At 42.6% G+C, this 27,939-nt stretch overlaps 1 protein-coding gene across 1 annotated transcript in view; it reads left to right on the forward strand.

Annotated features, from left to right (window-relative positions):
• The first annotated feature begins 3,295 nt into the window (after positions 1–3,295).
• SH3GL2 (SH3 domain containing GRB2 like 2, endophilin A1) overlaps positions 3,296–27,939 on the forward strand; it is a 163,900-nt gene continuing 139,256 nt past the window's right edge. Inside the window, exon 1 of the mRNA XM_075851688.1 lies at positions 3,296–3,730. Within this exon, the coding sequence (XP_075707803.1) occupies positions 3,686–3,730 (45 nt within the window). The 5' untranslated portion in view covers positions 3,296–3,685. The remainder of the gene's footprint in view (positions 3,731–27,939) is intronic.

Here is a 27,939-nt window from a genome sequence, read left to right on the forward strand (position 1 = left end):
TGTGGTAAGTATTACGCACACCAATAGGAGTAGGTTTGCAAGTAAAATATCTTTAATTTCTTATACCAGAGTGCTACTGTACTGGTACCTTAGGGGCTCTGCAAATGCGACATGGTGCTGAGAAACCAATCCAGCAAAATCTGCAATCAAAAAGTCAAATGGTGCTCCTTCCCTTCTGAGCTCTACTGTGTGCCCAAATAGCAGTTTTTGACCACATATGGGGTATTTCCGTACTCTGAATTTCCGAAATTGCTTTACAAATGTTGGGGTGCTTTTTCTCGTTTATGCCCTGTGGAGATTAACATTTTTAAGTTAAAACGACATCTTATTGGAAAAAATTGAATTTCTCATTTTCGCGGCCCATTTCTAATAAAATCTATCTTGCTTCTGAGGCCTGTGTTTGAGTCCAGTAGCACACTACGGCCACATGTGGGATATTTCTAAAAACTGCAGAATATGGTAAATAAATACTGGGATGTGTTTCTCTGTTAACACTTGCTGTGTTAGGGTAAGGCCACACGGAGCGGCACTGACCTGGCCACGAAGCGGCCAACAACCGTGCTGGCATTATGTTCGGCGCGGCTGTCAACTAGCCTGTTAATAGCTATTTACCTGCAAAATCATGCGGCCATAAAGGGTGTGTTAGGCTGTGTTCACATCAGTGTTGGTTTCCGTTCATGGGTTCTGTTGCAGCTTTTCGTTGGAGGAACCCATGAACGGAAAGCCAAACGGAAACGAAAGCTTTCGTTTGCATTACCATTGATTTCAATGGTAATGCTTCCGTTGCAAATGGCTTGTCTACGTTCCATAAAGTTTCCTTTTTTTTGCGGAAACAATAGCGTAGTCGACTGCGCTATTATTTCCGCTAAAAAAACAGAAACCTTACGGAAGGGAGACAAACGTAAAACCATTTGCAATGAAAGCATTAACATCATACCTCCCAACCGTCCCGGATTGAGAGGAACAGTCCCAGATTCCAGGCGATGTCCCGCTGTCAACTGTATCTGCGTCGAGGATACAGTTTAACCCGATACTGAAGCAGGGAACCATCAGCTCCCTACTCCAGAATTAGTTCAGAGCGGAGGAGTAGAGGGAGCTCCTCCACTAATGGAGGACTCACCAGGCACATCGCTACTTTAAGCGATGTGCTCGGGGAAGCCTATGACGTCACTGTCCATATATGGACAGTGACGTCAGTCAGTGGCTACTGATTGAGCGGAATCTCTGTTGCTGATGATCTGGCAGGGGATTCCGCTCCTAGAGGAAACCCCTGAGGTTACTGTCCATATATGGAAATTGACATCAGGGGCTCTTCCTGGAGCAGAATCCCCGGCCAGTTGACAACGGGGATTCCGCTCAAGGAGTAGCCACTGACGTTACGTTCCATATATTGGCAGTGACATTAGGGCTTCGCTCTAGGAGCGGAATCCCCGGCCTATGCTCTAAAGGGAGTCCCAATGGTACTATCTACATGGGGGTAGCGCTATCTACAGGGGGGGTGGCGCTATCTTTAAGGGGGTGTGGCACTATCAACATGGACACTGTGGCACTATCTACATGGGCACTGTGGCACTATCTACAAGGGCTCTGGCACTTTATATGTGGGCATTGGCACTAGGGGCAGCTTTGAAGGCATTATACTGTATAAGGGCAGCTACGGGGCATTATACTGTATGGGGCAGCTATGGGGCATTATACTGTATGGGGGCATTTGTGTGGGCATTATACTGTATGGGGCAGCAATGGGGGCATTATGTTGCATGGGGGCAGCTGTGGGGCATTATGCTGTATGGGGGAATTTGTTTGGGCATTATACTGCATGGGGGCATCTGTGTGGGCATTATACTGCATGGGGGCATCTGTGTGGGCATTATATTGTGTGGGGGCATCTGTGTTGGTTTCATACTGTATGGGTGCATCTATAGGGTCATACTGTATAGTGGCAGCTAGAGGGTATTATACAGTGGGGGGGGGGGGGGGGCAGCTATTTGGCATTATACTGTGTGGGCTGAACCGGGTGTGTATGGATAGAGATTGGAGGCGTGGCTTAAAAGAAAAAAATTTGCTGCGGTTGTCCCTCTTTGTGATACTTGAAAGTTGGGAGGTATGATTAGCATTGAAATCAATAGTAATGCAATCGGAAGCTATGGTTTTCGTTTGCCATTCCGTTCATGGGTTCCTCCGACGGAAAGCTGCAGCGGAACCCTTGAACAGAAACCAACGCTGATGTGAACAGGCCCTTAGTTAAAGTGTAGCTAAACGTTTGACAAACTTCTGACATATCATAGTGACATGTCAGAAGTTTGGATTGGTGGGGGTCCGAGCACTGAGACCCCCACCAGTCACTAGAACAAAGCAGCTGAAGTGCTCATGTGAGCGCTCAGCCGCTTCGTGTCTGTTTGTCTTTTTCCGGAAAGCCGATGTATCGGAGTACGACTCATAGACTTTCTATTGAGTCCGTACACCGATACATTTATTTCCGGAAAAAGCCGAACAGACACGAAGCAGCTGAGCGCTCAGTCTGTTTAGCTTTTTCCGGGAAAGCCGATGTATCGGAGTACGGGCTGATAAACTTTCTATTGAGTCCGTACACTGATACATTTAGTTCCGGAAAAAGCTGAACAGACACGAAGCAGATGAGCGCTCACACGAATGCTTCAGCTGCTTCGTTCTAGCAATTGGTGGGGGTCTCAGTGCTCGGACCCCCAGCAATCCAAACTTCTGACATGTCAGAAGTTTGTCGAACGTTTAGCTACACTTTATGGACCGCACGATTTTACTGCTGAACTTCCTCAGATGCACATTCTACCCAAATTCAATTAATTCCACAACCAAGCTAATTGACAGCATAATTTGGTGCAGATTAATATTGTTTTTTTTTCAGCAGATATGTTGCAGATTTTCCATGATGGAAACCCTGCATTGTATCTTTCTTGTGTGAAGGTGTTCTATTAAGGTTGTCACAGAGACAACGAGAAGCAGAACACACTAGGACAGAGCCATAGGGACTCCATGGACCGCCATACAGGGTCCATGGACAGCACATTGTCCTGTGTATGAACACTCATTTAGTGTCCCCTCCATGCCCTGTCTATGAGGTGGGCACTTCACCTCAGGTGGCGCAATTCTCTGACTGAAGGGGGGCAGTAACAGAGCTCTCCTGCCACACCGGAAGTCCCATGTAACCCATCACAACGCTTGTACTTATATCCCATTTCACGTTTTCACCCAGAAAGACTAGAACGGACTGCGCGTGCGCCGTTACTTCTTGCTGAATCCTCTTGTATACACGGGTTGTATAGTATAATCTTCCAGGCAGCAGTAGTATTATTGGTAACGGCCACATTGTCCTGACAGAAGCCCACGTCACACCTCCACACTGCAGCTGGCCACTACCATAGGACGGACAGACAGCGGGGAGTGCAGGAAATGAGCGCTTGCCCCCTTAAATAGGGCGGGGTTAGCGGACCGTGACGTCAGGGTGTCCCTGCATTAAGGCATGCATCTGATAACAGCATCACAGGATTACAGTGAAGCGACGGCTGGAGACTAGAATTCCCCCGCAGTCCTGCATAGCAGCAGCCGCCGTCATCATCATCATCATCATCATCATCAGCTACAAGTGATCATACAGCACTGCACCCCAATATTGTGTGCGCCCCCGGCTGTCTGCTCATCCTCCACCATGTCTGTAGCGGGGCTGAAGAAGCAGTTCCACAAAGCCACCCAGGTAAGGACTAGCAGATGAGGCTACATCACCAGATCTCCATGCCTGGACTGGGGGTGGTGCTGCTTGTCATTCAATGTGCACTGAATGTCATCTGATCCTGAGTGGGATCTAGCAGGGAATGCATTTGATCATGTGTCTATGTATAATATTAATATATCTATATATATATATATATATATATATATATACATACATACCAGGCATGTCTCATCGCATTATGTAATATTCCCATTCCCCATGCAGGCTCATCTCCACAGAATGCATTACTCCTGAAAGGACAGGGTTAACTCCATCGGAAATCACCAGGCTATTTTTATCATAGGATCAGCTTGTATTGTTGTTTGCTCCATTTCTATACATTATATATATATATATTGCCTATAATTTCTTGGCGGCCTTGGTAGTAGATGAGCAGAACAATAGACAAATCTATAAATCTATATGGTCTTTTTTTCTAGTCTTGTGTTGTTGACCAATTCTCATGTTTGATCATTATCTGTACATTTACGCAGAGCGACTATCGGTCCAATAAGATCAATGATGAATAATTATCATCCCAGATAAATGAGATAAAATGTGGATATTTTAGTTGATGTTTTTTGATATTCAGCCCAATATGTGGAATTATTCCTCTGAGTACACCAGAGCTGAGATTTTGGCTATATTTTTAATTCGGTGATCAATCTGGTGGCACAATGACCCCATGGGCTTGAGCTTAGTTGTAGCAGATTGCGACTCAAGGCATGGCGTAATAAGATGCAACAATTGTTGTTTAGTTAAGATTGGGTTATTACACCGTAAGGAATCCCCATGAAGATCTTATTACATACATCTGGTATTTCATTATAATAACGGTGTGATATATAGATAAAATACCACCTACATATAACGCTTTGGCAATCTATAAAACCCAACCAGTATGTGGCTTCACCTATCCTGTATACTCCGTCACCAATGTTGATAGAATGGAGATTAAGCCATAGTAAGAAGCGCTGCACCGGAGGATTACCGGAGGCTGTAAAGCCGTGATGTTAGATTGCTGCTGGGAGTACATTTGGAATTTGTTTTGGAGGCTGCAGTGAATCCGCAGTCGCTCATCGCTCGCCTATAGAGGTGACCTCCTCAGCTGCTTCCCGTTTGCCAGGACTTCATGCAGAGCTATCTGATAACAACTGCATTATTAAACAGGTTGCTGAGTACTCTTCTGCAGAAAAGGACACAGGTTTGCTGCCTTCGTCCCATCCAGATGCCATAAATACAAATATATTAATTTCACACCATGGTGGAAAGAAGATTTCCTTTGCGGCTTGTGGTGCTGAAACTGCGCTCGTAACGTCCCCCCCCCCTCTATTGTATTTAACATGTTAATTACTTTTGACATTAGTAAGCCAGTCTCTATGTGGATGACACTTTTGGGGACAAAAATAGAAAACTGTCTCTCCTAGCAACCCAGAGAAGTGACCAAAACCTGCTTAAATATGCCATATGGTGTCAGGAAAGCAAGCTAGAGGTATCGGCTGCAACGTACGTGGGAAAAAACTTTAATGTTTAATATTGTTTTTGACTGTTCTACTTTCCCCTTGACTTACTTGTGTAGTTTGATCTATACCTTGTGCAGTAATAAGTGTATATAGTAGCTGGATTTAATTTTAGTGTATGTTCTTGCAAAGAGACAAAGCTGTAGCTTGTATGTCTTGTGCCCAGGTGTAAAGCCTCGACCTGGGCCCAGCATCAATGGTTTCCGCTTCCCTTGTATATGATCATGCCTTATAGGATTACTGTAAATGATGGAAGTGAAGTATTGGTTTGTATAGTGAGTCCTATAACTCATATGTTATTGTCCTGCCACATTTGTAGTGCTGCTGTTTTCTCCTCCAGGAGTAGACTGTAACTCCTGCATTACCCATCGCTACGCCACGGTTTCAGAGGGTGATGAGAGGTGGCATAATAAAGTATTCCATTCTTTCTATAATGATGATGTATGTCTCAGTTAAAATGGATTATCCATGCACAAATGGACTATAAAATGGTATTGAGGTGGGAAACCCTGGCCAGAACCAGAATGAGTGTCTGGAGCGGGAGCTTGTGAGTCACGGACGCATACAAGAGGTCGTGCCCGGTGACAGCTCCTCTTTTACGGTTGTATTTTTCAAGCATGAAACGTAAAGGATAAACATTGACAATCCTATGTACATTTTCAGCTCATATTTACAAACATTCTGGTTTACCTTTCCGAAATCTGGGACTGATCTACTCAAATGAACCAGAAAGAGTATTTGCGATTCACAGCCTATTCATATAATATGCAGGTGACATGATTATATGTAAAATCTGACCGTCTTTCCGCTGTGACCCTTACCACTAGCAGCAATCGCTCCATTTCTGAGCTGTCTATTGATTGATTTACTATTGCAGTTGCTAGGGCCAAGTTCCTATATTGATGTCTGCATAGGGTCGCAGAGGTGATGTTCTATGCTCTGAAGTAGTGTAATATAAGTACTTATGTTTCATAGCCAATTATTTCTACAGTCCATCATATCAAACACTGCAATAATTCCAGTGACAGAAAGCAGTAGGCTCAATACAGCGTTTTGTGTGACCTTCGTATGTTAAATGAATACGCTTCAAACATAGGGGCTTAAAAAGAAGACTTTAAAGTTACACAATATCTTCTAGCTTCCTTGTTGAAATGTACTATACATTGTTTTCAGCGATTCAATTACGACAAGCAAAGCTCTAAAAATCATAACTGTCATTTTTCATTAGGGAATTTCTAATAAATATTTTTTCCTATGCAGTGGTCTGAATATATTTTTAATACACTTTGTCCGTCTGTCCACAAGCTTTCGTATTCCCACATAAAAACATGTTTTAGGCCTCATTTACACGAGCGTAATAACGCGCGTGCTTTTCACGCGTGTCGTACGCACCTATATTACTCTATGGGGCAGTGCAGACAATGCGTGAATTTTGCGCAGCGCGAGTGCGTTGCGTAAAACTCACGACATGTTCTATAATCGTGCGTTTTTCGCGCATCACGCACCCATTGAAGTCAATGGGTGCGTGAAAACCACGCATGCCGCACGGAAGCACTTCCGTGCGAACTGCGTGATTCGCGCAAGAGCTGTCAAAAGGATGAATGTAAACAGAAAAGCACCACGTGCTTTTCTGTTTACAAACATCCAAACGGAGTGTCTAAGAGATGAGCGAACCGAACTTCACCGGGTTCGGCCGAACTCGTTTTGACCGAACCCGGCAAAAAATTTTCCGGTACGCGACGTCAGGAGACAGTCACTGTCCACGGTGCTGAAAGAGTTAAACTGGTTCAGCACCCTGGACAGTGACTTCCGATCACAATATACATGAACGTGTAAAAAAAAAAAGACGTTCTGACTTACCGATAACTCCCGGCTTCTTCCTCCAGTCTGACCTCCCGCGATGACAATTCAGTCCAAGTGACAGCTGCAGCCAATCACAGGCCAAGCACAGGCTGCAGCCAATCACAGGCTGCAGCGGTCACATGGACTGCCGCGTCATCCATGGAGGTGGGGCCGGATGACAAGAGAGGGACGCGTCACCAAGGCAACGGCCGGGAGACCGGACTGGAGGAAGCAGGAAGTTCTTGGTAAGTATGAACGTCTTTTTTTTATTCACAGGTTGCTGTATATTGTGATCGGAATTCACTGTCGAGGGTGTTGAAAGAGTTACTGACGATCAGTTAACTCTTTCAGCACCCTGGACAGTGACTGACGTCGACTAGCCTCATCTCTATGATGGCGGCTGCGCGAAAAACACGCAGCCGCGCATCATACACTGATGACACACGGAGCTGTCAAGTGCCTTTTGCGCACGCCAAACGCGGCGTTTTTTGGCCTGCGCAAAACGCACACGCTCGTGTAAATGAGGCCTTAGGTTGAGCTGCGAGCCACGAATGCACTGCTGTGTTCACCTTCATCAGACGTGAATCTTCGTCCTCGTGGGGCTTCTTTCAGGGGACCAAACAGGTGATAGTCTATCCAATAGAATCAGTTCACGTGCACACGCAATGTTGTCAGCAGTCGTGGACGGTCGCCCGGCTCCATCTTCATGGCTGATACTTGTGTGACCTTTTTTGAACGTCTCTATCCAGTCATACACACTTTCTCCGTACTGTGCACAAAGTCTTCGATAAATATTGGCACCAGACACCCTCAGACCACAAAAAAAGAATCACTGCACGCTGCTCTTCTTTCGTTCAAATCACAAGTGGTGCAGCCATTGTTTCTCGCACGCCAGTCAAAAATAAACAGATGTAACAGTGACTGCGGAGATAGCAGCCTCGTATGGAAACCGCTGATAAAACAGTGCGGCCAACAGAAGTTTTAATATAACCGGAGTGCGGATAATTTTTGACTCATCCTCGTATATTTATATTTCCGGTCCTAGCTGCCAGAGAGAAGATAATAGTGGCCAGGACCCAGCATTGAACTGTGAATTACTCTGCAAATATTTCATTTTTAATTGTTTGGTTTTAGAGAGTGCTGCGGGTGGTACTGACTATGGTCTTATTCACACGAGCGCATTTCACATCCGTGTTACGCGCGTTAAAACAACGGATGTCACACGGACCTATGCAATTCAATGGGGCCATTCAGACATAGTGTTTTTCACGCAGCGTGTGTCCGCTGCGTGAAACTCACTGCATGACCTATACTTGTGCGTTTTGTTGCACATCACGCACCCATTGAAGTCATCCGTGTGCCATGCGTTTTTCACGCAACAGTTGCTAAAGAAATGAGGGAAAAAAAACCTCCTTCAGTTTATTTTGCTGACGTTAAAAACACGTGACATACGGATGACATACGCACGTCAAAAACGCAGACAGGCACTGTACACGGATGTCACACGGAACTGCAACGCAAGAAAAATGCAGCATTTTTTACGCGCGCAAAACTGAGACGTTCATGTGAATAAGGCCTAAGGGTAGATTCACATGTGGCAGATTTTGTTGCAGAAATTTCTGCGACTGCCCCATTCATTTGGATGGCACTTGCAGAAATCTATGTATTTGCTGCAGAAACAACTCTATTCAGATGAATCAATGAAAAACCGCTCCAAAAACGGCTCAAGAAGTGACATGCACTTCTTTTTCACAACCGTTTACTTGTATGGCCGTTTTTAAAATGGCCCATCGGAACAGAACACCGTTTTTCCTATTGAAATCAATAGGCAGATGTTTGGAGGCGTTCTGCTTCAGATTTTATGCGGCCGAAAATACCCCGTGTGAACATACCCTTATACAGCAGCAGCAAAGTGGATGAGATTTGAACAAACCTCATCCACACGCTGCGTAAATGAGAAGAGGAAAAAACACAGCAAGTGGCACCAGCCAATCATAGGCTGCAGCGATCACATGGGATGAAACATCACCCCAGAAGGCAGGGCTGAAGGACGGCAGAGGGATGTTTTGCTATAGCTACGTAAGTGTGAATTATTATTTTTTATCTTTTTAATGTGCAGTTTTCCACAGCGGATATTCCGGCAGAAAAACTGCAACACAATTTGTTGCGTTTTTTTTTTGTCCAGAATTCCCTGCGGTGCCTTGGGCGGATAACGCGGTGTGCTTTTATGTGTGAACATACCCAAATACCTTATTCACACGAGCGTATTTCACGTCTGTGTTACGCGCTTTAAAACAACGGACGTCACACGGACCTATGCAATTCAATGGGTGCGTGAAAATCATGGACAGCACACGGACGTCATGTGCGTAATTCACGCAACAGTTACTAAAGAAATGATGAGAAAAAGAAAAACACCTTCAGTTTATTTTGCGGACATAAAAAATGCGTGACATACGGATGACATACGCGCGTAAATACGGCAGACACACTGTACACGGATGTCATACGGAACTGCAATGCAAGAAAAACGCTGCGTTTTTTACGTGCGCAGAACTGACCCGTTCGTGTGAATAAGGGTATGTTCACGCGCACTTTTTTCAGACGTAATTTGGGCGTCGCTGTCAAAAGACGGTGCGTAAAAAGATGCCCGTGTCAAAGAAGTGCATGTCACTTTTTGGAAAGTTTTTGGAGCCTTCTTTCATTGACCTCATTGAAAAACCACTCCAATAACGTCCATAAAATATGCAGCGAAAAACGCGAGTTGCTACAAAAACGACAAAATCAGGAGCAGTTTTCACGTGAAAACTGCTCCGCAATTTTAGACTTATTTAGCTACTGTGTGTGAACATACCCTAAGGGCTCAGGCTGACTGCACACTCAGCAGATTTTGTTGCAATTTTTGTTCTTTCTGAAGAAACCACCCCATTCAGATGAATGAAACTGATTTTGGGCGGGTTCACACATAGCGGAATTTCACTTAAATTCCGCTGCGGACACTCCGCAGCGTTAATCCGCAGCGGAGCCGTTTCTCCATTGACTTTCACTTTAATTTAGCAGTGTTCGTTTACACGATGCGTACAATTCCGCTGCGGAGCATAGGCTGCGGAGCGGAATTTGGTGTCCGCAGCATGCTCTGTCTGTTGCGGAGCAGTGGCGGACTGGTTGCGGACTCATGGCGGAATTTCTCCATTGACTTCAATGGAGAGTCAAAATTCCGCAATGAAGTCCGCAGATCTTATGTGTGCTGCGGAGCGTATTGTTTTTACTACCATGACATTTCTTCATTCTGGCTGGACCCATGTATTTCTAGGTCTACAGCCAGACTGAGGAAGTCAATGGGGCTCCCGTAATGACGGGAGCGTTGCTAGGAGACGTCTGTAAATAGTCACTGTCCAGGGTGCTGAAAGAGTTACGCGATCGGCAGTAACTGTTTCTGCACCCGGGACAGTGACTACCGATCTCAATATACATGTATCTGTAAAAAAACATATAAGTTCATACTTACCGAGAACTCCCTGCGTCTGTCTCCAGTCCGGCCTCCCAGGATGACGTTTCAGTGTAAGTGACGGCTGCAGCCAATCACAGGCCAAGCACAGGCTGCAGCGGTCACATGGACTGGAGCGTCATCCAGGGAGGTCGGGCCGGATGCCGAAAGAGGGACGCGTCACCAAGACAACGGGCGGTAAGTATGAATTTCTTTGACTTTCACTAGGGAAAGTGCTGTCCCTTCTCTCTATCCTGCACTGAATAGGGAGAAGAGAAGCACTTTTCCTGCAGTCCGCAGCGGCCAGTCCGCATCAATTTTCTGCACATTTTGTGCAGATCCGCTGCAGAATCTGCAACGCAGATTCTGTGCGGCATTGATGCGGACAGTTGCGGAGGAATTCCGCCATGTGTGGTCATGCCCTTTCAGTCACAGAAATTTCAGCGAGCCTAAGGCCTTATTTACACGAGCGTATTTAACGTCCGTGATACGCGCGTGAAAATCACGCGCGTCGCACGGACCTATGTAAGTCAGTGGGGCCGTTCAGACATTCCGTGATTAGTCTATGGGGCAGTGCAGACTGTCTGTGAGTTTCACGCAGCGTGTGTCCGCTGCGTAAAACTCACGACATGTCCTATACTTGAGCGTTTTTCGCGCATCACGCACCCGTTGAAGTCAATGGGTGCGTGAAAATCGCGCATAGCACACGGAAGCACTTCGCGCTACAGTTGTTAAATAAATGAAGGGAAAAAGATAGCACCACATTCATTGCAGTTTCTAAGCATCGAAACTGCGTGTTATAAGGATGCTATATGCGTGTAAATCACGTAGCCACACACCAAACACTGATGCCACACGGAACTGCAATGTGTGCAAAACGCAGACGTTCGTGTGAATTTCGCCTATGTGCGGATTTTATCTGTGTAATTACCTGTGTTTGTCTGCAATTTTTATCAAATTCTTCAATGTGTGTATGTAGCCTAAGGTCCCATACACACGACCGTAAAAACCCCCATAAATACGGCCCGTAATTACAGGCCCATATTCTTCTATTGGCCACGGGTAACATCCTGTTTGCGTACGGGAAGGTGCCGGGCTGTGTGAAAAATATAGAACATGTCCTATTTCAGGCCGTAATTACGGCACGGGCAGGCCCATAGAAGTCTATGGGGCTCCCGTAATTACGGGTGACTACGTGTGTGTGCACCCGTAATTACGGGAGCGTTGCTAGGAGACGTCAGGGATTTCAATTTTTGAATAAAGAGAAGCAGAGAAAATGGCGTCTGAGCGATCATGTGACCCTTTTAAGGGGTTTGGACGTGACCGTGACATCGTTTCCAGCCCCCCTTTTATTACGGGTCCGTAAATACAGATGACAACGGACCCGTATTTATCGCCAGTATTTACGGAGGGAAAAAATACGGTTGTGTGCATGGGGCCTAAGGCTGGATTTACAGTTATCATTGCATACATTCTCATACTGGGAAGGCTGTCAATCATTGAGAGCGCCCACTGGACTCCTAAGCCCAGAATGAGCAGAGGTGTAAACTAATAAATTACAGGTTCTACTGAATCTTTTGGTACAAAAATATACATCAAACTGCGCACCTACTGCTCTTTAACATGCTGCCCACAGGTCAGACTGCATTTTCAATGTAACCGTTTCGATTTAAATCAATGGATCATACTTTTAATTCTTCAAAATAAATGACCAAATTGCTTACTTTTGCTTTACTTACATACTTTTGGACATCTTTTAATAAAATGTGTATATATCTAGATACATGTTATTGGTCTATCTCCCACAGCTCCGAGCCCCCTGATGAAATATTTGCAGCAGAGTCGCCACAATTGTTATGATTATTTTTTCTTCAAAAGCTTTTTAAAGTCTTTATCCAAAGCAGATCACCACTTCAATTTTGAAAGTTCATTTATGTTATATTCTCTCTCTAACTAGGGCCTCTTTAACCTTCTTCTTCTCTTGCTCTCGCTGTTGGGGAATACGAAAACAGCTGAGCTCGCTTCACTATGGAAGTTACGGAAACCGTGTTGGTCAGCGTACTTATTGGGAGATTCGAGGTTTAGGTTTCCCTGGCCAAGCAGCTTTAGGGACCATGGCTACTAGGGAAGAATATCTCCATATATGCTGCGCCCGAAAGGAGCTTGTTCTGCAACACACAGAGGCTGTCCAGCTCTATACTAAGGACTTGTACAGCCTCCGTGTCCATGAGTTTTAGCCCTTTAAAAAAAAAAAAATCTTGATATTGCCACGTGCAATGCCAAGAGCTGGTCAGACTGGTGTAAAGGAGACATACATTGAACTCCAGAGCAGTAGAAATGTGTTCTCTGGAGCAATGAGTCACCCAACATTCGTGCCTGACACCACTTATGGCTTAATGAAGGACGATTTCTGTTGCCACGAACCAAAATCTACCGGGAGATTCTTAAAGCATTTAAAGGAGACGTGAACTCAATATTAACACCCATGGTTTGGGTTGAGATGTTCAGCAATCACATATTGATGTGAAATATGGGCGCCCACATAGAGTTGGCCATTGTACCCTTGCAAATTTAGTCATAAATTTGTAATTTTCTTCTTCATGCTTGTTACCTGTGAGTTGCTGTTTTAGGCCCCATTCTCACGACAGTATTTTTCATCAGTAATTACTCACAGTAATTACGGACCCATTCATTTCTATTGGCCACGGACACCTTTCAGTATTTTTACTGGTGGGTGTCCGTGCTGAAAAAATCGTAGAACCTGTCCTATTCTTGTCAGTAATTATGGCACAGACACTCCCATAGAAATCTATGGGAGCTTCCGTAAATACGGACGGCTACGGATGTGCATCCTTAAACCGTCCGTATTTACTGAAGCGTTGCTATGCAACATGCTGATGACATCATTTGCACCCTCCCCCTTTTTTTGCGTATCCATAAATACGGATACAATACGGACTGTATTTATGAACACCCTTCCGTATGCCTACGGATCCGTATTATAGGACAGCATTTAGAGATAGATGAAAATACGGTCGTGTGCATGGAGCCTGATATTTAGTATAAACAGATGGCTATTATGTGAAATGCCTAAGGAATATGAATAATTTTTTTGGGATGACCTGTTTACCTTTTTTATCTATTCAGTTTATGAGCTAAAGGTGCATCAAATAGATTTATTCATTAAAGACCATACAGTGTATGAAATGATGATGATGCTTGCAAGTAAAATTGCTGTTTATTACTTTTTAGCTTACACTTTATCAAATTCCCAGAAAAATATGCTGAGAATAGGGATGAGGTTTGTATGTGGTTTACTGGATATAGATCTAGTGCCAAAACTACTACCCGTGTGTAACCTCCTGAATATTTTCGCATTGTTTTCACAGGCCTAACTCTCCCAAACACAATTTTTTTTCATGTTTTACCTTCTGTATAGAACAGTGTTTTTATTCTGTATTTGATATGAGGCCTGAGTTTGTAAATGATTATTTACAGACCATTTTCACCCTTTTTTTTTTCTTATTGAAATCATCTCCATAGGTAATCTGCAATATAAATTGTAATAAATTCTTGGAGAAGGTCTGTTTTTCAGACTTTGTGTATTGAGTTCATAAATTGCTTGCTAAGCAATGTTCTTATTTAAAGGAATTCATTTTAAATAAATGAAATGTTGATAACCGGCTACACATGGTTGACTCTTTGCTTGCCTTGAGTACCGGTATTTGATGTGCCAGTGGTTTGACAGTTCCTGCTGTTTCCAATAAACAAACGTTTTTTTATTTAAAGCTTCACATTTCGCTGCAGATCCTCTGCTCTCTGCCTAGTCCTGATCTCTGAAGAGAGTCCAAATGTGCTATTAAATAGATTTAAAATGGTAGGTCAGTACATATCTTGCTGTTCTGTCAGTCTTCTGTTTTTTAACATGGAATGAATGCACAAAAAACGAATAAAAAGGGCCGACAGAATTGCTTCTGTTTCAAATATGTGTACTCCAATAGAGTGTGTGTGTGTGTGTGTATATATATATATATATATAGATATATATGTAGTATGTATTTTTTTTTTTTGCCAGGTTTTTTATAAGAGAACATAACAAAAAATGCATACTAGCCTTTTAAATCTCTCGCCCCACCGGACCTGCGTTGCCTTATTAGTCTATATTTACATTGCGGCAGTGATTGTTAGGCCTTATTCACACGACGGGGTCCGATTGTCGGCCGATAAAATCGGCAGTTTTTCCCGGCCTGTTTGCATCCGTTCCGGGCCAAGCATATCTGGACAGTGACATCAGGGGCAACTCCTGAAGTTGAATCCCCATGTGGCCGGTGATTCCACTTCAGGAAAAGCCCCTGTCGTCTGTGTCCATTTATGGACACTGAACGTTACTGGCTTCTCCTGGTGTGGAATCCCCAGTCAGAGTATTTGGGTATTCCGCCTCAGGAGTTTCCCCTGTTGTCACTGTCCATATATGGACAGAGACATCAAGCGCTCTGTCCAGGAGCGGAATCCCCGAATACACTGGGATTCCGCTCCTTCAGAGAGCTAAAGTGGGGCTAGCACATAGCAGAGCATGGAGATACCTCCCTTCTCTGCTATAGTGGCGTCGCTACAGCAGTAGCAGCCACAGCAGCTGCTAGCGGCGCCATCGGCCATGGGAGGTGTCGCCGGGCCAGGGCGCTTTTAAAACAAGCAGGGGAAGGGTGCCAGCGCAACGCCCCCTTCCACCTGCTGTACACCCGGGCCCTGCCACACAGTACCCCTGTATACAGCACCCCCACATTGTAGAATCTTACCTCCAGCATACAGCGATTCGTTCGAATGGCATAAACTCCTCCTCCTCACATGCACTCTGCGCTGAGGAGAGAGTGATCGACGGTAGACACGGCTGTCACTCGGGACACATTCCAGTGATGACCGTGTTTTACGGGTGAACGGCCGAAAATAGGACATGTTCCTTTTTTTTGACGGCCGGTTTTCCCGGCCCTTCAAAAAATCGGTCGTGTGAATAGCCCCATTAGGGGTATATTGTTCCTACTGCGGCCGGGTGACAGCGGTTTTATGGACGGCCGTCACCTGGCCGGGAAACCCTGTCGTGTGAATAAGGGCTTAGAATATTCCATGAGTTTGTATTGTTTTAGTTTGACTGTTTCAGTAAATACTTGCATTCACGATGAATTAACAATTCTGGAGCGTCTTTTGTAAAAGCTCTGCATGGTGCCATTCATGGTATCATTTCTTAGGGAATTGTATGATTTAAAATATTTACTTAAAACAGGATACTTGACAGGCTCTCTTTAGGCTCTGTTCACACAGAGTTGTTTTGTTTTGCAAAAAATGCCGCAACAAATGCTTTCTCTGCCTCCCGTTGATTTCAAAGGGAGGTCAGAGGCGAGACCGCGGCAAGAAAGAGCATACCGCTTTTTTTTACCGTGAGCAGCTAAAAACCGCTGCAGAAAAAAAATGTGTGAAATCAATGGGAGGCGGTTTCGAACTTTTTTGCTGCTAATTCCAAAGCGGTTTCCGTGTCAAAATCAGCGTAAAAAAAAAAAAAAAATCGGGGTGAATTGGGACTTAATGGTGTTAAAACAGGACACAGGCCACTGCGCCTACTGTGCGACCAAAGTCCCACTCTTTTTCATACTGCCACTGCTGCTGCCATAATGCCGCACATGCAAGCTCTGCTCCATCTTAAAGGGACAGGCCTTTGTCTGCTGGTCAGTGCTCACTGTGGCTGATCACCTCTGATTATATAAACTTGCTCAAAACTGCTACACCTTTCCTTCGCCAGTGACACAGCGGGTACATACTTCTGTCTCGCAGCGTGACCGTGACAGGTGTTTTGTCAGGAGTGGACAAAATAGACAATAGATGTTTGATACCAATTATACCACTCTATAAGCCAACTCTTTTAGAGCCTGCAAGAAGATGGACGTCAATAAAAAAATAGGCCAAACAGGTTCAAGAAACTTTTGTTTTGGTCAAGTTGGCTACCAGACTCTGGCATTTGTGCAGCCGTGTATGAGCATTACAAAGCATACAAACAATAATACACTGTGTGTGTGTGTGTGTGTGTGTGTGTGTGTGTGTGTGTGTGTGTGTGTGTGTGTATATATATATATATATATTATACCACCACACAAGGTGAAATGCTGCTGTGAACTTTTGGTGAATAAATGTATTGCTTTTTCATCTGGAAGTTCTGCTTCTTCATCTTCACAACCACCATTTTGGTTTCCTGCTACTGTGCTGCTCAAATTATCTGATTTTTTTAATATAACGTAATATATACAAGCTGACATATATTCTGTAAACTCAAGTATGAGGAGTTAGGAGAACAATAAGACATAGATAAGGGTTGAAGGCTGTAATGCTGCGATGTTATATCCACTAACCTTATAGGCCAACAATCACATTTTGGAACCGGTTTTTCCGCCTGTGCGTCTTGGGCCTGTTCACATCAGCGTTGGCTTTCCTTTGAGGGGTTTCGTCTGAGCTTTCCGTCGTGGAACCCCGCAATGGAAAGTCAAACGGAAACCTTAGCTTCCGTTTGCATCACCATTGATATCCGCTTGGTTAGACATATGGTGAATTAAGAACCAAGGAAAAATGGTTTATGCTTGTCATTCCTGAGCAGTGTTTCTATGCTTTCAAAAATAATGTGTATATGTAGCACAAAACATGTCGACCATTTTCTTACGTCTTTAAATAGATTGCTGTAAAATAAGTGAGGGTGTCCTTTTTAAGGTTAACCCTCACTTTTTGAGTTTGATAGAAACCCCTTCTTTTGGTCAAAATATATTGGAGTTTCTTAGGGACAATATGGGCTCAGCATCTACCATAGTAGTCTGGGAAGCCTTGAATGCCTTTATATTGGGCCTGTACTGTCAAAATATAAGTAGTGCACTTGTACAAACTATCCTGCCTGTAGCTAGGGAATTGTGGAGAAAAGTGGAACTAGACTCAGGGCTTATTCAGACGAACATGATATACATCCGTGCAACGCGCGTGATTTTCACGCGCCTCGCACGGACCTGTGTTAGTCTATGCGGCAGTGCAGACTGTCCGTGAGTTTCACGCAGCGTGTGTCCGCTGCGTAAAACTCACGACATGTCCTATATTTGTGCGTTTCTCGCACATCACGCACCCATTGAAGTCAATGGGTGCGTGAAAATCACGCGCAGCACACGGAAGCACTTCCGTGTGACGCGCGTGATTCGCACAACAGCAGTAAGAACTATGAATGTAAACAGAAAAGCACCACGTGCTTTTCTGTTTACAAACATACAGAGTGTCATAATGATGGCGGCTGCGCGAAAATCACGCAGCCACGCATGATACGGTGCTGACACACGGAGCTGTTATGTACCTTTAGCACTCGCAAAGGGCCACGTTTTTTTGCACACGAAAAACGCACAGCCTCGTGTGAATCCAGCCTTAGGGAAAGGGCCTCTTTTCTGAGCTTAAATTGATTTATGCACTACGGAAAGTCTTGGAAATATCCTTACTCTTTGGTTAAATTGCAAGCCCCAAACTGTTTTATTGGTTCTGTTTTGGACAGAAAGTGCACGGTGATTAACAATCCCATAAAGATTAATAATATCTTTTAAAAAATTCTACCAAAATCTTAATAAATTTCAGATGAGTTCAAGTGAGGCCACATTAGACTTCTATTTGGAGAATATTAAATTCCTGGTAATGAGGTCAGAAGATCTGAATTTTTGAAGCTTCTATAGATATAAAAAAAACACAAAATCAGTCATGACTCAATCCCCTAACAACGAGGCTCCAGGGGCTGGTGGTATATCATTTAAAATTCATCAGGGCTTCCTTTTTAAGTTTTACCATGTGATGTTGATGGAAGTGTTCAGACAAAATAAATCTCCCCTATCTTGGGATGAGGCGACCATCACCTTAATCCCCAGATCCCTCACTCTTTTAGGCCTATATCTTTGACGAATGCAGACGATAGAGACTGCAGCGAGGAAAACGGGTGAAAAATGCCATATATAAGTCAAATGATGGCCAGAAATAGTGTTATTCCTGATGTACACACATAACAGTTTATTCTAAAAACTCATCTAAAAATTTAGGTACGCATTAAGAATTCTTGGTATTTTAGGTCATGCCAGAACTTTTGGCAATTCTGGGCAGAGTAATGACAGAATAGAGGAATTTATATATGGCATACATAAAGAAAAACCTCATATATAATATTATACTGTATGTAAATAACCCCTTAAAATCATTCAATTATGTCCTGGAACTCTTTATTTTTTTAAATTATTTGGCAAAAGTCCGTTATAATACCATTTGGTCATGATGTCCTTTTGGTGTCCGATAGTGATCTGATGACGATCCCTTCCGTGGCATATTTACGTTTTCGTGCCTATATATTTCTAATGATAAAAATCAATATATTTTATTAGACATACTCCTATTACTCTCAAAAATGAAATAGGTTCAAATTTGGAAACCACTACCATTGGATATGGCTGATAGTGTAGCATTGATGGTTCTTCCTCAGCTCCTGTATGTTATGTCCAACACCCCAATATGGATCGGTGATATTTTTTTTTCTCTATAGAGGGTATCTTTAATGATCTCATTTGAAGGGTTAAACCTGTTAGGATAAGCCAATGATTGTTGTGACATGGAGGATCGTCAGTCCTTAACATGAAACTTTATTTTACTGCTTCTCAGGTTAAATGCCTAAAACATTGGAAGGATTTAGAAATAAATAAGTATTTTCAGATATTAGACTCCAGTCAGTTTAGCAAATTTTCATATTATAAGCGGAAGTTATGTTCTCTTACGTCCGGTATGAGGTTCCTTTTAGATTTACACCTCTCTAAAAACTGTCTTTTAGGTGAATTCTCAAACACGTGTAGCGCATATTATAGAAAAAAAATATCCTTCTGTAATTTTATACTATTTGCTCTACTATTCGCACTCACCAGGTCCAATTCTTTATTATATCCAATTTCAATGGCCCACATTTACTAATGCGGTCTAATAGTTAGACAGTGTAAACTCACAGAAGGCAGGCAAAAAATTAGCCAAATGTATCAGTTATGCATGCTGTATGATATTTTTGCAACATCTTGCATGACCTTTTTAGACTTTTTTTTATTTTTTTTTAAATCTTCCTTATATCACCTTTTTGATTTGGCTTGTTTGGTGCATCTTAAGCTCTGCCCCCTTTCTGACCAAACACACACACTTATTTCCCCGCTAAACCACTTCTTCTCCTTTTCGGACCACTTTTAAAAAGACTGGTGCAATTTTGATGTTTGCACCTCACTACAAACTGCGCCAGCTTAAACCAGAATTTGGCACATTTTTCGACACGTTCTAGACAGACACAGTAGTAAATCTGCCCCATTAGGCTTATGAGCAGTTAAAAGATTTTTTTTTAATATTCTGATAGATTTCGTAGTAACACCTACTTAAAGAGAACCTGTTACCGCTCCCGACATGTCTGTTTTAGTAAACAATTGCATTCCCCATAAAATAACAATTCTGGAGCATCTTTTCTTAGTACTCTGTGTCGCACCATTCTTTTGCTAATCCATCGTCAAATTTATGAATAAATTGTCAATTGGGTGTTACTGGTTGGGGGGGGGGGGTGTCCCTACAGTGGTCTGAGACTGTTCAATCAGTGTTAACACAGTGAGACTGTGTAGGGACACGCCCCCTATGACAAGGGGAATGGTAACACCCAGTTGTCAGTTTATTCATAAACTTCTAGAAGGAATGACAGAAGAACGGCACAACGTAGAGCTCTGAGAAAAGATGCTCCATAATAATTTCATGGGGAATACAAGTATTTACTAAAGCAGACATCTCAGGAGAGGTCCCTCTTTAAATTGTAGCTAAACGTTTGACAAACTTCTGACATGTCATAGTGACATGTCAGAAGTTTGGATTGGTGGGGGTCCGAGCACGGAGACCCCCACCCATCGCTAGAACGAAGCAACTGAAGCACTCGTGTGAGCGCTCAGCTGCTTCGTGTCTGTTCGGCTTTTTCCGGAAAGCCGATGTATCGGAGTACGGGCTCCTAGACTTTCTATTGAGTCCTTACACCGATACATTTATTTCCGGAAAAAGCAGAATAGAGCACTTCAGCTGCTTCGTTCTAGCGATTGGTGGGGGTCTCAGTGCTCGGACCCCCACCAATCCAAACCTGACGTGTCATTATGACATGTCAGAGGTTTATTTCTAGTGTTTATAATACCTTATTGAAAGAATGGTCCAAAGATTTTGTTTTTGCTTCACAGGAGAAACAGGCATTGGAATGGGGTGTGATTCTTCGAGAAGAATGGTCACAGATTTACCATTCTTCTACTACTAGAGTTTTAGGGAATACATCTCCCAAATTTATGCAGTTTGTGATTTACAGGCTGAATTACTCACCCAAATGTTTGTACTGTATTGGTTATAGAAGCACTGATAAATGTCCCAAGTGTTCGGGCTCCCAGGCCGACTGGACCCACCCCATGTGGCACTGTCCAAAGTTCTATAAGTATTGGGAAGAGAACATTGGGTTTCTCTTTAATATTTATCCTATATCTAGTTTAAAAGCCCCACGGCTTAGTATTCTGGGTAATTCCTCCTTCTTGACTCACACTTAGCTCCTTCCAGGTCTATTTTAAAATCTTTTTTGTTGCTAGAAAATGTATTGCCTGCCTGTCTTTTGGCTTTTTCCTTATTTCCCCTCCTTAAACATGTGGCGTAAACACGTTCTCAGATTGCTGTTCATCGAGGCTGGTATATTCAGATCGAAAGCTAAACTGCATTGCAAATCTGTGACGTGTTAATTCAGCCTAAGTTTACTCCTAAACCTATAAAGAAAAACTTCCCGCTATTCTTTAGCACCATTAGACCACTTTCACAACGCCATACCGCACGCCGACATACTTGCACCATAAGAACAGAATTAAATGTATGACAAATTAATCAGTCTATATTTAGTAGAGTAACCTTTGGTATCCATTAAAAAACATCCTTGATGTGCTTGTGCGGCTGGGGGAGGGGGGGGGATAGGAGACCCCCATTCTGGTGATCTATGGGGATTCCAGTGGTTGGACCCCACCAATTTAACTCTTATCACCAGATGATAAATGTTTTTGGCTGGAGTAACCCTTTAAATTGAAATAACAAGTAATTCTGGGAAGTGTAGTTCAGTAAAGGTAAGGAAGGATGGCTGTCCACAAACAGATGTAGCAATTTTATTGTAAGATACATGCCCATATTACGATTTACTAAGCAAATCTACCAGAATTCTGTCAATACATTTGGTACACTTCTTGTACTCTAATATTTTGCCTCAAAGTTTGTGTTAGATGATTTTTACTCCTACGTGGACTTTAGAAAAGTCTCTAGGAAATAGGCGTGGTTAAGAGGAGTCCCAATATGCAGAAAATGTATTAGAACCACACTTTTTTTGCGCTAAATATTGGGTATATGTACACCAGTCAATAGGTGGCATAAGGAAAAATGTGTCGAGCATCACCAGCGAATTATATTAAATCGATCATGCCAAGTGTGCCATTTCCTCTGACCTGTAAATGCATGCACCATATGACTATTGATCAAACTGCCCCAGTGTTCTCATTTGACCGCCTCAGTGTAGCAGCCTCTGCTGGGATAAAAAAAAAATAAAAATACCGTCTCTGCAGAACCAATGCAGACATCCCACAGTGGGTGCTGAATGCATATAGGTACGACCAGCCCTTATAGATTTATACTTCTTCTAAATAGTGTGTTTATATATCATGGATCATTTGATTTACATAATAGATTCACTGAAAATACAAGTGTAGGAGACCCCCATTCTGGTGATCTATGGGGATTCCAGTGCTTGGACCCCACCAATTTAACTCTTATCACCAGATGATAAATGTTTTTGGCTGGAGTAACCCTTTAAATTGAAATAACAAGTAATTCTGGGAAGTGTAGTTCAGTAAAGGTAAGGAAGGATGGATGTCCACAAACAGATGTAGCAATTTTATTGTAAGATACATGCCCATATTACGCCTCAGTGTAGCAGCCTCTGCTGGGATAAAAAAAATAAAAAAATACCGTCTCTGCAGAACCAATGCAGACATCCCACAGTGGGTGCTGAATGCATATAGGTACGACCAGCCCTTATAGATTTATACTTCTTCTAAATAGTGTGTTTATATATCATGGATCATTTGATTTACATAATAGATTCACTGAAAATACAAGTGTAGGAGAACCCCATTCTGGTATCAAGTGTAGTACAAGTGGATACCAAGTGTAGTACAAGAATTACTACGTCAAGTCTACTAAGAGCATTCCAGGCACTTTTTCAAATATTGTGTTCATCTATAAAATCATAAGCTTTGTTTTAAAGGGGTATTCTGACTATAGACATTTGTGGCATATCTGTGATGCCATATATTTCTGATAGGTGGGGATCTAACCTCTGGAACACCTACTTTTCAGGAGAATGGTGGTCCCTTGACCCCATTGTGCTGCAGAAAACTCACTTTTCTGCATCATAACTGGGGTTAAGGGGATCCCGTTTTTTTTCAGATAGGTACTGGTCACAGGAGTGGCCATACTATCAATCGTAGGGATACCCCATTAAGAATTACCTGAATATGTGTGAATTAATTCTATAATGCTACTATGTCTTTATTGTTCATTATTGTATTTGTGTTAATAAAAATTGTTCGTGATTAGTCCAACTAACAGAATAGGTAAACAACCACTGAGTAAATGTTTGCTCTTATTAGCCAAGCTGGCATCACTTTCACCCACCCATTCACAGGAAACTACGACATGCAAGTGCACACATTGTGCTAAAGTAACTTGCTTGTATGGTTTATAACTTTGTACTACATGGTTTATGGAACATTAGTTGGTTAGTGAGTTTGTAAAAGAATCTTCGAGCTGCCTGTTCTTCTATGTCAAGAGGAGAAATTTAAGTTATCACATTATTTTACATTGATAAAACTACTATAGTGGAGACCCCTAATCTTTAACTAAATATTCAGTATTGCTATGACCATCTTGGTGTCGTTGGTACACCGCAATATGTACAGCTGCCACCTGAAGGGGGCACATTTGGTTGGATGTTACAGGCAAATAGGATATCAGAGATGATTAGGCTTGCAAAATGTAGAATGGAAAAGTATAAATCTCATCTATTATCTAGTGCTTTAACATGATAGATTACTGCAAACATTTTTAAATCTTCCTTACTGTGTAAGGTTAGGGATATATTGGTTAGGATTTGTTCAGATCACATTTGATCCTTCGGTCAGACGAAGACATCTAGAGTGTTGCCTGACATATACCTCTGACAGAAGGCTCTGATGTGTGCCATTGTATAGGCATACAGTGGCATAGATCCCCCATAGGCTCCCATTGCTAAAGGAAAAAAAAAAAGTTTGGCGCACAGTATACATTTTTGGGCGGAATGCCCCAGTATAGAAAAGCGTAGTAGACTAAGCTTTTCTTTACAGCAAAAAATAAAGGTATACCAGCCCGACACAGGCCAAAAGGGACACTCTTTTGCCCACTGTCATGTGAAGGGAGCCCTATGGATATGTTTAGTTTATAGACTGAGAGCTTTTCCCAGCATATACATCAAATGTAGGGCTCAAACATGATGTGAACAGAGCCTAAGTTTGACACACATTTCCTGGCTGTAGTTAAATGTGTGTCATGGAGTTAACAGCCACATGCTGTTACAATGTAGAAACCATACTGTATAAAGGGAGTCTAAAACGTTTAGGGCTCGTCCACACGCTGCAGAATTGCAGTGTTTTTTCCGGACGGTAAAAACGCAGCAGAAAACAGTAGCAGCATAGTGGATGAGATTTAACAAATCTCATCCACATTCTGCGTAAAATCTCAGAGCCGAAATTGACCTGCGGTGCGTATTTTTCAGACCGTATGTCAATTCCTGCTACGGAAAGTGTGCAGAATTGCTGCGTTTTTCAGAGGTGATGTCTCCATCTCCTAACATATGGAAAAACGCAGGAAATGGTGCGTTTTTGCTGCAGTGGAAAGACTTTGACTTTCAACGGAATTGCTGCAGAAATTTTCTGCCGCAATTCTGTTGTGTGTGGATAAGCCCTTAGGCCTCATACACACGACCGTAGCCATGTGCATGGCTGTGATTCTCGGGTCGGCCGGCCGCGGAGTGTCACCCGCAAGCCGCTTGCAAATCGCGGGCCGTGCACATGGCCGCGTCCATTATTTCCTATGAGCCTGGACTGCAGAACACGACCATAATAAGACATGTCCGTTCTTTCTGCGGTTCAGGCTCCTGGGCCATGCACGGACCGTGAAAACCACGGTCGTGTGCATGGCCCCATAGGAATGAATGGAGCCGCAATTCTCCTGTGGATTCTCGGGGGAATTGCGGCCGCAAAAGCACGTTCGTGTGCATGGGGCCTTACAGTGAGCGATGAAAACTTCAAACATTATATGAAAGCCGATTACATTTCTGTTTGAAGTTTTTCTTAAAATATTGGAGGACATCCATATAGATTCATAAACTCGAGCATACACGTAATTCTGACGTGTGAAATTGTTGCTTTCTAAGGTTGTTATATTGGTTAGAATGTTTGTTTACAAGTTACAAAGTCATTGTTTTGTGTCCTTATTTCACTTTTCTTATGTGATTATTTGTAAAATTTGCCTAAACTAAATATTTTAGCAACTTTGTATGAAATGCAGAATGAATAAGATATTAAACGGTGAGTGCTAAATGTTTTACATGTATGTTGTAAATCTCCTGTCCCTTTAAGCATCGCTATGACAACTGAAATCTAGTGCTTGGAATTACGGTGTCGGTAATTTGTGCACATGTTGTGTGGGAGAGATCAAACCAGAAATAGAACATAAGAAATAATAATATTCCTTCCGTGTATATTTGTTTCAATATTTCAAACCTGTACAATGATAGGGGATTGTAGGCAAGCTGTGGAAGGAAATACACGCATCCAAATATTGAGATTCTATTTAAAACATTGTTTTATGATGGGATTTAAAATGCATTAGTCTACATTTATTATTCCGTTTGGGCCTGATTTGGGCAAAATTGGAAAGGTTAAAAAGTTACATTCAAAATTGCTCCAAATTTCAAAAGTTTTTGACATTTGTCTTCACACCACTGTTCCCTCTAAGGCTTTGTTCACATCTGCGTCGGGACTCCATTCATGGGTTCCGTCTGACTTTTCCGTCAGGGGAACCCATGAACGGAAACCAAACTGAAACCATAGCTTTTCATTTGCATTACCATTGATTTCAATGGTAACGCATCTGTTGCAAATAGTTTCCGTTTTGGCACCGTTCTGTAAGGTTTCTGTTTTGACGGAATCAATAGCGTAGTCGACCCTATTTGTTTTATAGCCTACATCTTGAACTTTCATGACCCTTTTCATTTTGTATTAATTAAATGGACACTATTATAGACTATGGATGACAGATGCCACTGAGCATTCGTTTAGCGGATCCATCAACCATAGGCTATAATGGTATCCATTTAACGGATATGTCTTGAAAAACAGATGTCTGTGATGGATACCATACAGTGGCATAGTTACCCATAGGCTCCCATGTAAAAAAAATAATTATACTTTTTTACTTGATGCCTATGGGAAAAATAGCGTAGTCTGCTACACTATTTTATCCAGCAAAAATACGATATACATGATGTAACACTCTTTTGGTCTCCGTCGGTACAATGGGAGCCTATGGGTAAGTTTGACGTATGCGCAAGAAGCTTTTCCAACGCACAAGTCAAACGTGTAGCTAAAACAAAGTGTGAGAGGGACCTAGCCTAATTTATCAAAGGCAAAAGGTACACATTTGTGGCGCAAATGTAACGTTCATAGCAAAGAAATGTAATCCGACAACTCCAAATACATCAGATTTATTAAGAGCATTTCACCTTTTAGTATATTAGGTTCAACTCTCACCAACTGCTCTTTCTAATTTTGTTGGTGCCAAAATCCGCTGTTATTGATAAATGTGGGCGATTGTGTTTTGTTGGGTGACAAATTAAGAAAAGTTTGTACATTCCAATACTCCAAGAAGTCAGCACTCCAGATCTGCTTGTTGAATATTTTATTAGAGCCATAAGTGTACCATGATAAGTATTGCAATATTTCGGGGTATGACATTATTGGTAAGCCCTTTTTCAAACTGAACCTGGCCAATTTTAGATGTTTTGTGAATTTTCAATTGTACAAATTTTAATGCACAATTTCTGTTTTATTTACGGAATTTATCATTAGTGAATCATAAAATTTGGAAAAATGCAAAAGTTCATCCTGTGAGTCAATACTTAGAGCCTCCAAACAGAGTTCTTGTAGGGAGCCAACAGTCTTTGTATTTTTGCTTTCATTTTTTTTCCCACTCTTTCTTGCAGAATACTTCAAGTACAGAAATATTTTTTGATTGTCTTTCATTCACAGCAGTGGATTTTAAATATTTAAAGGTGTTTCTGATCTTTAATCTTACTGCACTATAACCATTTGCACAACATTTTTAGTCACCTACTAATGTAATGTCTGTAGCTGAAATGTCTCTGTATGCCAGTCTCACATGACCATGCTCTTAGTTTTTATCGAAATCCAGTACACTGAACACGTGATTATCACCTCTCCCTTCCCTCTTTCCCTATAGGGTACAATATGACACTCTGTACATGTCTCTTATCTCCAATGCTCCCTGCTCTCCCTCTCTCCTTGCCGATGGAGAAAACTGATGAGCAGAAAATAGTTAAGGGCTGTGTCTCAGTAGCACGTGACTAATTACAGCACTACCAGGGACTACCAGCTAGGGGCGGGGATTGCAGATGTAGCAGTTGCACCCGGGCCCTTGTGCCTAAGGGGGCTCAAAAGCCTATGGTTTCCGTTTGGCAGTCAGGGCTCCGTTCCGACGGAAAGGAGCCCTGACGCAGATGTGAACGAAGCCCAAGGATATGTTCACACGCATATCAAAAAACATCTGAAAATACAGAGCTGTTTTCAAGCGAAAACAGCTCCTGATTTTCAGACATTTTTGCAGCAACTCGCGTTTTTCGCAGCGTATTTTACGGACGTTTTTTGGAGCTGTTTTTCAATGGAGTCAATGAGAAACGCCTCCAAAAACCTCCCAAGAAATGACCTGCACTTCTTTTGATGCGGCGTCGTTTTACGCTCCATATTTTGACAACCACACGTAAAATCACGCCTCGTGGGAACAGAACACCGTAAATCCCATTGCAAGCAATGGGCAGATGTTTGGAGGCGTAATGGTGCCGTTTTTTCAGGCATAATTCGAGGTGTAAATGACCCGAATTACATCTGAAA

Source organism: Rhinoderma darwinii, chromosome 1 (assembly GCF_050947455.1).
Source record: "Rhinoderma darwinii isolate aRhiDar2 chromosome 1, aRhiDar2.hap1, whole genome shotgun sequence".
Taxonomy (NCBI): domain Eukaryota; kingdom Metazoa; phylum Chordata; class Amphibia; order Anura; family Rhinodermatidae; genus Rhinoderma; species Rhinoderma darwinii.